The 10,370-nt window shown below is 44.6% G+C and overlaps 2 protein-coding genes across 2 annotated transcripts; both read left to right on the forward strand.

The window, feature by feature from the left end:
* Positions 1–1,667: 1,667 nt before the first annotated feature.
* LOC136504325 (MADS-box transcription factor 13-like) lies at positions 1,668–6,961 on the forward strand. Its single transcript, XM_066499211.1, has 8 exons — positions 1,668–1,802; positions 2,962–3,157; positions 4,963–5,047; positions 5,545–5,609; positions 5,737–5,836; positions 6,075–6,116; positions 6,212–6,253; positions 6,404–6,961. Exons 2-8 carry the CDS (start codon positions 2,976–2,978, stop codon positions 6,692–6,694), a joined length of 807 nt encoding a protein of 268 aa, XP_066355308.1. The 5' UTR covers positions 1,668–1,802; positions 2,962–2,975; the 3' UTR covers positions 6,695–6,961.
* Positions 6,962–9,326: 2,365 nt separating this feature from the next.
* Positions 9,327–10,017, forward strand: LOC136503304 (classical arabinogalactan protein 9-like). Its single transcript, XM_066498430.1, has 3 exons — positions 9,327–9,776; positions 9,923–9,927; positions 9,996–10,017. Exons 1-3 carry the CDS (start codon positions 9,327–9,329, stop codon positions 10,015–10,017), a joined length of 477 nt encoding a protein of 158 aa, XP_066354527.1.
* Positions 10,018–10,370: the final 353 nt, after the last annotated feature.

Consider the following 10,370-nt stretch of genomic DNA (forward strand, 5'->3'; position numbering starts at 1 on the left):
AGATAGTTTGACTTATGATGATTCTAGAAACTGATTTATTTTGTTCTAAGCGGGATGCATGCATCAAAAGAGTGTTCTAGAGGTCAAGTTAAACTCCAAGCTACTGCTCTCCATTCCAAATTATAGTAGACTTAAACTTTGTCCTAAGTCAAACTTATATAACTTTGACCAAGTTTTTAGAAAAAAAAAAGACGTGTTAATATGTATAAATTCAAACAAATGCAATATCAAAACATATTTCACGGCGGTTTAGTTACTGAAACTAGTTTGATATTGTAGATGATGATGTACATTTTTTATACAAACTTAGTCAAAGTTGGAGGAGTTTGACTTTTGACACAACCAAAGTAAAAACTATAATTTCCAACCAAAGTAGCTTTTAACCACCACAGCGCCCAATCTGAATGCTTGAAGCATAATGAGCATGGGTGGAAATGTTCTCCTCCATGGCTCCATCCTGCCCCACCAGCATTAGCACAAGAGCAGCAAGCAGGGGCAGTCAAATATGTGCATCAGAGGGAGGGAGGGGGTAGGATAGAGAACCAACAAGAAGCTAGATGTTGCATGCAAGAACTGCATCTGAGAGAGTAGTATCGTAATGAGTAGCAAGAGGATTTGCATGCATGTGACTGCTACCTTGCACAAGAACTCTCCATGTTTTATTTTGCAGCTCATCCTCATAAGATGAGAGGCGCTGGCTGCGGCTCTGCTGCTGTACCAGTGCTTTTCATGCATGCATGTGAAATGGCAGGCAATTGGGACTTGGAAGACTACCACACATACATGGCATAGCACACATATCACGGATACATGTAACAGAATAAAACTCATCATCATGGCTTCTCATATGTGCAATTGTGCATACATACACACACATGCCAAAGGATACAAAAAAAAGGGTACTAGTAGTACAGGGTGTGTAGTTTTCTGTGTACGTATGTTTCATGCATAATGCAGCAACACCAATAAGGAAACTCTAAATATGCCTGTTAAACACGGCTAGTCCCATCATCATATATTATTAAATTTGACCATATACCGTACCACTGTTAGTTAGCTAATTATAATTGTTGCCTCTATCTATATGCTGAAAACATGCATGTTTATATATGTAACAGCGTGTACTACATGTGATAACAACGGGAATAACAAGCATCCATCCATCTAAGCTTGCTTCACATGCACATTTGTTACAAGTAGTCCTTATCAAGGCTAGCAGTACCAACACTGGAATCACCATGCATGGCATGACCAAAACGCAAATAAACCACAAATTTTGGCAAGTTGAAAATGGTACAGCAAATTAAGCTGGATTTTGCTGCACTAAATATATACAACGGCCGGAACAGAACGGGTTTCTTATATTCAGTTTATATATACTGATCGAACTGCACGGTACCAGTTCTTGGAGACACAAAACACACGGATAGAAAAAAAGGAGAGGCCATAAACAAAAACGCTTTAAGAATATATGTAGAGATGTCTAAATGGCTATATATGGTTAAGCAAGATAGCAGGCGCTGGTCATCAGTGGTAGTGGCCTTTTGCCCCTGCTGTGCCATCTCTCTCGCTCCTCTCTCCTCTTTTTCTCTCCTGCTGCAGCTTTGCTTCTGATCCCATCCCACTCCGATCCCACCCTTTCTTTCCGTTGCGCGCATTGCCTGGCCTGGCCGGCCTGCTATTAAACCACTTTACCCCCTCACGCTGGACGCAGAAGGGAGGGATCGGAGGAACCAAAGTAGGAGTAGAGCTCCCTTTCCTAGCTTGCTTGCAAGTCCAAGAAACTAGCAGAGAGGAACAAGGTAGAGTAGTATCGCTTTAATTTCCATCTAGGTTATCTCTTTACATGCTAAAAAATTTCAGCCGTATTTCTTTCTGCATCAGTTCTGTGATACATCTTGTGATCCGGCATCTAGTTTCTGCTAGCTGATCGAGATCGATCTCATCGTTTGTACTTTCTCCCTTTGAGGAAAGAATTCCCCTTTTCTGTGCTTCGAGTTCTTGGAAGGAAAACCATGCCGGCTTCTGCTGACTACTTGGATGATGCTTCTTTGTTTACACTTGATTTCCGTTTTTCCTGCTTTCTATATGTATGCATCTATGCTGTCTTTCCCTGCGTTACTAAGCTTTGGAAGGTTTCAACTTTTTGCTTCTGATGAGAGATTTCTCCCTCCTAGTAGCAGCTCGATGACTAGATCATTGATCTTTTATACATGGGGGAGAAAAAGAAAAAGGCAAGACGCTATATATGCATTTGCAGCACACATATATATCCAGCTCCCAGCTGCTTCTTGCTTTTGTGATGATAATTCAACTTGCCCTGATTATATTCTTGCCTACCTAGAACTGTCTAAAGTTTGTTTGCTAGATTTTGTTGCTTCTTTTCGCATCTGATCCTTTATCTTCTTCTGAGCGATCCACGAGTTCTTCCAGTTGAAGAAGCTGGAAGAAGATGAGCTTTCTCTTCAGGGAAAAAAGAAGCAGTTCCTTATTATTGTCTATCTCATTGCTGGTTTGTTTGTTTTTTTTTTTTTTTGGCTTCTTTTCCCCGTCTATATTTCGCGCCAAACCGAACAAACGAACTCGTAGATCTTGTGTTCTTGTGGCTGGTTTCGTTTACATGATCGTCTTAGCTTGCCCAGCATCTGTGTTCTTTTCCGGGCCGAGAGAAACTTAACTGATCGAGTCTGCCAGGCATCGATCTGTCCAGTCGTGAGTTCGTCGTCTGTCAAATCATTGAAAATAATTTGTCATCTTTGCGTGTATTCTCTTCTGTCATTTCTGTCGCCTCAGGCAGATTAATTCTTGAATCGATCCGTGTTCTCCTTTTCCCTTTGCACCCCGTACGTGAAATTGTTTGCCAGTGTACTACTGTGGGGAGATCTATCAAGCTGCTAGCTCGTCGGTCCCTTGAATTCTCTTGCTCTCATGAGAAAAAACTTGCCGCGGCTGCCCTTTCAGCTGCGATCTCCAGCATGGGGAGGGGAAGGATTGAGATCAAGAGGATCGAGAACAACACGAGCCGGCAGGTCACCTTCTGCAAGCGCCGCAACGGGCTCCTCAAGAAGGCGTACGAGCTCTCCGTCCTGTGCGACGCCGATGTGGCGCTCATCGTCTTCTCTAACCGCGGCCGCCTCTACGAGTACGCCAACAACAGGTGCGTGAGGTGCACTGCGAATCTTGCATCTCGGCAGCCTGGTGAATCAATGCTTGATTCTTTTTTAGCGGGTCATTGCATCATTGCATGCTCAAGTTATCGACTTGCTGTTGCCTCGTGGCGACTTTAGATGAGTAATCAGCAGAAAAATCTAATCTGATTCATTGGTAGTGCAGTGGCACTTGTGGGAGGATTTAGTTATTGGTAGTTCATGAATATAAGATATACAAATTTAGGTTCTTTTGTTTTGGTTCATTCATACATGTGTCAAATTTGTCTTATGTGATCAGTGATCAAATTATCTATATTTAGGAATTATTTCTTCAAAGTTATGTGATCAACTGGAAGGGCACATCGTTCATCATATAGTAATATACTGACAGAACCATTTTATTAAAATGCAAAGTCACCAAGAAAACTAGCACATGTTTATATAATCTTACTGGATGTTTCATCTGTACGTTAGCTAATATAAAGTTGATTGTTATACTTGTGCCACTTCTTTTGAGTTCCCATCAATAGATCAAAATATGATATAATGGTTTATCTTGTTGTTAACCCACCACTTTTTATCAAATTGGTAATTGTATTTTGTCCTGTTATATCTTGTTTGTGCATACACACAAGGACTTGATTGACCGCGTATGCACGCATCAATTGGAACTGTGCAAACTAATGTTCCCTTCATGCATTGTTTACTATTCAAATGCATGTTATTTAGATTTTAGTTTTAGAACTGAATTGTGAGTCAGATTTGTGTTTTTAGTCAGATTTGTTTTGTAAACTCTCTCTTTGTTTCAATGTGTTTTTTAATTAATAAGTTGGCCTCATTCCTCTTCCTAGAGTATAAAACCAGATATTTAATTTTCATGATCTAAAAATATGTTATTTGCATTTTCAGAGCTAAAGCATCCATGCTCTCTAGTTTAATATATCTCTCATTTATCACACATTATTAGGTTCAATCCAATTGATAAGAATGCATTTGCGTAGTGCTAGATGAAAAAAGTTGGTCCTCACGTCATCTGCCCTGTCAAATGCCTTTACATGCTCCTCGGTCTCACGTATCCTGCTACAGAACGTATGCCTCGCCTCGTCTGCAAACCTGCACCGTCTTACAAACTCACCCTCCTCCCATATTCGCGGTGCTTGCTCTCCCTTCTCTTATGCAAAGTGTCAATCAACAACAAATGCACACGATGCTCCATTCCTCTCCTGTGCTTCATTCTGCAGCCAAGCAAGCTTTTCAACAGCAGAAGCAATGATGATATCACAGCTGCATTTTATTCTTTGCACAGCTTTGCAACGGGACCCTTGCTCACATGCATTGACTGGGTACACGTTTCATATACAATGTAAATTTCACTTCACAGTTAATGGCTTTCACCTGTTTCGTGTTACTGCTGTGGTCTTTGTCTTGTGAACATCTATATATACTCCCTCCGTCCCAAAATATTAGTCGCCACGATTTACATATATATGCCGATAACTTTGACTCGGTTTATAAAAAATACGTGCAACATTTCTATCTCTAAATAAATTTATTAAAAAACTAGATTCAAATATCTATCCAATGATACTAATTATGTATCATAAATATTAATATTTTTTAATATATATTTAGTCAAAGTTGTTTCTCGGGAAACGAAAACGACGAACATTTAGGGACGGAGTGAGTATATGCCTTGTTATTTATCAGTGTGCAAGAACACAGATGGACTGCATTGTCACTTCAGTATACTGACACCATGCATCTCCATGCCTTTAGCTTAATTTATTCCATTGATTGATCTGGCTTGCTGCAGTGTGAAGGCTACGATTGAGAGGTACAAGAAGGCACACACCGTTGGCTCTTCCTCTGGGCCCCCGCTCTTAGAGCACAATGCCCAGGTAATAATACCAACTCATGCCAGCCATATATACCTTACTGTGTTCTTACAGTAAAATATGGTGGTCATTTTATAATTTACAATTTTTCTCCATACACGCACTGAAGCCAACCATATAGGTATAGATTGAGAGTTTGCATAAGATTCTTCTGAAAGTAAACTTTGACGATAGTACTAGTCTGTATGTAGTGCATGCTATATAGTGCATTGAGTAGATTAAACATATGTGCAGCATGTCGTAATCTATTTACTAAATCTATATTTTTTGATGATCATGCTGAGACTACCGGGTTTTGTCAGAACAACAGTGAAATGTGATAGAATGAAAAAGAAATTTCTAAAAGTGAAATAGTCAGACACCTTGAAGTAGTTTTTAGACTCCCTCTGGTTACTGAATCGAACTGAATATTCTATTTACTTAATTTGGACTTGGACAATGTACAAAATTATGAGATCCATCCGATCCTTTCCTCCAACTCTTTGTTTTATCTGCTGAAGCAATTCTACCAGCAAGAATCTGCAAAACTGCGCCACCAAATCCAGATGCTGCAAAACACTAACAGGTACACGAGCCTTAGTTGTGTAGTCTGCACAGTATTTACTTTCTATGCTACTGATAAGAGGATTATTGTAATAAGTGACTGGAAGTATGTACTACTTGTATTTTGATTATTTTTCTCCCTTGTGAAGGCACTTGGTTGGTGATTCTGTGGGAAACCTGTCACTCAAGGAGCTGAAGCAGCTGGAGAGCCGCCTTGAGAAAGGCATCTCTAAGATCAGGTCCAGGAAGGTAAGAAATGTATAACATTAGCCAAACCATCTTCAAGCAAACTAATCGCAAGCTAAGTGATATTTAATTCTTCATATAGTACATAATCTGACCATTAATTCCTTCCCAAGATGGTTTTGTTTCAATAATTCTTCAAGTTCTGATGTAATTGTGAGTTTTTTTTAGTCAAATTAAATTGTGAGTTCGTGGTGGCTAAGTTGTTGTCAGACTCTGATTGCTGAATTAATTCTTGTTTTAGAACGAGCTGCTGGCTGCCGAGATCAATTACATGGCCAAAAGGGTAACATATAAATGTCACCTACATAAACCTCAGATGTCATTCATTTTAGCCAATCCTGTTTGGATTCATTCGTTTGCATCATATCTTGTCTGCAGGAGACTGAGCTTCAGAATGACCACATGAACCTCAGAACCAAGGTATGCTCTGTCACAAACTATAACCAAAGCTTTTATTTTTCTTGCATATATAACCACCTAGCCTTGAAAGTAAAGAAAAAGACTATAAATAATCTTCAGAATTACACATGCGTGTATGGTAGCTGAACATTTTGTCAATCGTCTTGTCAGATTGAGGAGGGAGAGCAACAGCTGCAGCAGGTGACCGTGGCCCGGTCTGTCGCAGCAGCAGCTGCCACCAACGTGGAGCTGAACCCATTCTTGGAGATGGATACCAAATGCTTCTTCCCTGGCGGTCCCTTCGCGACGCTGGACATGAAGTGCTTCTTCCCTGGCAGCTTTCAGATGCTGGAGGCGGCGGCGGCACAGCAACCCCAGATGCTCGCCACCGAGCTGAACCTCGGCTACCAACTGGCGCCGCCTGGCTCTGACGCTGCCAACAATAACCCTCATCAGTTCTAAACTGCATTCATGAGAAGCTTTTCAAGCGAACTGTGACCCATGGAAGCTGGCTGTTGCCTCTTGCTGTTCTTGGGTTCCATAACCTAGCTTATTGTGATGTGTATTGTTGTGTGTGATTCTCCTTGCTACTCTACTGATGGAGAACTAAACCTAATATCGATTAGACATAATGATCAAATGCTACAACACCTGTGAGGCTGTGATCAGGTTAAGTTAAAAACATATGTACTGATTGCTTAAATGGGTTTACGACAATGCTAATTGTTGCTTTTATTGGCTCAGCTCTCTCTTGGTTCCGGTTTTGGGCACAGTTTGTTTGACATGGTATTATATTCTGCACACAACTTTGTTTGTTGGTTTTTGTACTTACTCCACAGTAAGAATATTTCGAAAGCGGGAATGGTGTAGTTTTGGCCGTCAGGAAAAACCTGTGCTCTGGTAGTGAACTGATAAGGAAATAATTATATTTTTTGTGAAATTGGTTCTAGAAGTGTAGTTTGCGATACAGCTATACCTATGCCAATAAAATTATAGATTTGTGAAACAAGTTTTAGACGGAGTAGTTTTGGCATTTTGGCTTTTGGGATATTGCATTAGTCTAATATGAGCAACTTCCATGATACCTCAAAATGCATGTTCATCAAAATTCTTTAGATAATTGCTTCAAACAATTCTTTAGTGTGTATAACATCTAGAGTTTTCGTTTGTATATGAGTAAATTTTATTGGGACATAAAACCTATTCTAAATTCACCAATTCAATAGTGGTGCAGTCTTTCAATTAAGATTAGAAAGAGAGTTTTCAGACCACACACTACAGGAAACTGGCTCTTTGCCGACTGCAATTTTCTTTGCCAACTGTTTTTTTTCGACACTCGGCAAAGAGGTCCCTTTGCCAACTGGAATTTCCTGCAGTCGGCAAAGCAGGATTTGCCGACTGCCTGGATTTGCCGACTGCCAGGCAGTTGGCAAAGAATTGCAGTCGGCAAAGGCAGGCCATGGTTGACGCCATCCACGCCGTCACCTTTGCCGACTGCCACTCCGTCAGCAGTTGGCAAAGGCGCAGGCTTTGCCAACTGCCATCCTCCCTGGCAGTCGGCAAAGAATTTTTATTTTTTTTTATTTTCGATCCCAGTTTTTTGTGTTGCCTTGATACAGTAAGTACATGATATATTTCAAGTTTGGGATCATTTTGATTTATTTTGCTATATTCCGTAGATTTTTTCTGTTTCTTTGATTTTTTCCGGCAGCTCCAGATTTGAACTGCAGGTACATGAAATAATGGAATCCGGCGATTCAGAAAATGATATTCATGATGTTTGGAGCATGTTGAGGCCGTGTGCGGGGCCTCGCGTGAAATTTCGACCGTGTTGGTGTCGGAACACGCCGAGCCACGCGCGTGAAAAGTGTTTTTAAATTTTATAAAATCGAAACGGAGTCCGAAAATGACGAAACTTGACGACGTGTCTTGTCATCGCACGAGGAGGCTGTGGTAAAAATTTGAGAAAGTTTCGAGCAAGTGGCGACGTCGGGTGGCTAAAACCTGGACATCTGTGTGGAGATGTCCAGGTTTTAGCCACCCGACGTCGCCACTTGCTCGAAACTTTCTCAAATTTTTACCACAGCCTCCTCGTGCGATGACAAGACACGTCGTCAAGTTTCGTCATTTTCGGACTTCGTTTCGATTTTATAAAATTTAAAAACACTTTTCACGCGCGTGGCTCGGCGTGTTCCGACACCAACACGGTCGAAATTTCACGCGAGGCCCCGCACACGGCCTCAACATGCTCCAAACATCATGAATATCATTTTCTGAATCGCCGGATTCCATTATTTCATGTACCTGCAGTTCAAATCTGGAGCTGCCGGAAAAAATCAAAGAAACAGAAAAAATCAATGGAATATAGCAAAATAAATCAAAATGACCCCAAACTTGGAATATATCATGTACTTACTGTAGCAAGGCAACACAAAAAAACTGGGATCGAAAATCGAAAAAAAAATTAATTCTTTGCCGACTGCCATCAGTGGCAGTTGGCAAAGAGCCTTTGCTGACTGCCAGGGAGGATGGCAGTCGGCAAAGAATTTCTAAGAAAAAAATCAAAAATAACCTTTGCCGACTGCCAGGGAGCAGAGCAGTCGGCAAAGTATTTTTAAAAAAAATTAAAAAAAATAATTTTTTGAAAAAAAAAATAATAGACCTTTGCCGACTGCGTCACATGCTGGCAGTCGGCAAAGGGAAAAAAATAAAAAAAAAAAGAAAAACGTCGCCTTATCCGCTCGGCCCGCCCTCCCCTCCCTAAAATCCCGCCCGCCGCCGCCACCCAGGCCGCCCCCGCCGTCGACGCCGTCGCCCGGCCGGCCGCCGGCGCATCCCCCCCCGCGCCCTCCCCCTCCCCCGCGCCCCTCCCCTCCCTCTCTCCCGCGCCGGCGGATCCCCTCCTCCTCCTCCCCCGGCCGCGGCGCCCTTTCCCCGGCGGCGCGGCGCGGCCCTCCCCGGCGGCGCCCCCACCCCCCCCCTCCCCCCATCCCCCGCGCTGGTCCGCCCCCCCCCTACCGCGCTGGTCCCCTCCCCGGCGGCGCGGCGCCCTCCCCCGCGCGGCGGCTTCCTTCCCGGCGGCGCCCCCCCCGCGATGGTCCCTCCACGGCGGCGCGTCTCCCCCCCCCCGCGCTGTGGCCCCCCCACGCTGGGCCCCTCCCCGGCGCCGGCCGCCCCGCCCAGGCCCCTCACCGGCGCTTGCCCGCCCCGATCCGGCCCGGCTCAGAGTGCGCCGCCGCGTGCAAGCTCCGGCGTCAGGCCCCGCACACAGCGGCCGCGGCCTCGACCCACGACCCGCCCCGGTCGCCGTTCGCTGCCCCGCCCGATCGGCGTTGCCCCGCTCCCGGTCCGCGGTCCGCCGTCCGCCATCATGCAGCTGCCGTTCGCCGTCCGTCGGCCCTGCGTCGCCGTTCCTCGCCGCGCCGTCTCGGCCTCGCCGTCCTCGCCTCGCCGCGCCGTCCTCGCCTTGCCGCGCCATCCCCGCCTCGCCGTCCTCGCGCGCGCCTCTGCTCCACGCGCCGGTGACGCCGTCCGTGACGACGAGGTAGTAGTACTACTAGTAGTAGTAGTTTACTTTGTTAATACCTGCTTATATTCTTCTGCATGGATTGGAAATACATTTGTGGTTGTCGGCCATCGTGCGTGACATGTATATGTGTTTGTCGGCCATCGTGCCGTCTTTTCTTGCAGGTTTGGTAACCTTCCCGTACAGGGGAGGTGCTGCCGAAATTTTTCGTTCTCACTAATTGTTTTTCTTTTTCAGGAGGGCTCCCATTGGAGGCTAGCCGGAGGAGCACGACTCGGCACTGCCCCGCTAGCCTTTCTTCACCGGCACCTGCGGTATGACCCCTCTTTCCGCCACATGTAGTCATAGGTCGCGTTACCCAGTTAGGCGTCTCCCGTCCGAAACGGATACGGTTGGAAGTATGCGTTCTTCGCATATGTATAACCGTATCCGTTTCGGATTGTCCACGTTATTTGGACAGCCCGAGGATGCGCAGACGAGGTTAGCTCCCATGTTCCGCTCCCGTCCGAGTCGGAGTTTCGGCAGGACCTCCCCGTTGTTCTCTGGATACACACTCTCCCCGCCGGGACGTGTAGCGGGAGAACAGCGGGGAGGTGCTGCCGAAATTCCATC

This window comes from Miscanthus floridulus, chromosome 14 (genome assembly GCF_019320115.1).
Source record: "Miscanthus floridulus cultivar M001 chromosome 14, ASM1932011v1, whole genome shotgun sequence".
NCBI lineage: Eukaryota > Viridiplantae > Streptophyta > Magnoliopsida > Poales > Poaceae > Miscanthus > Miscanthus floridulus.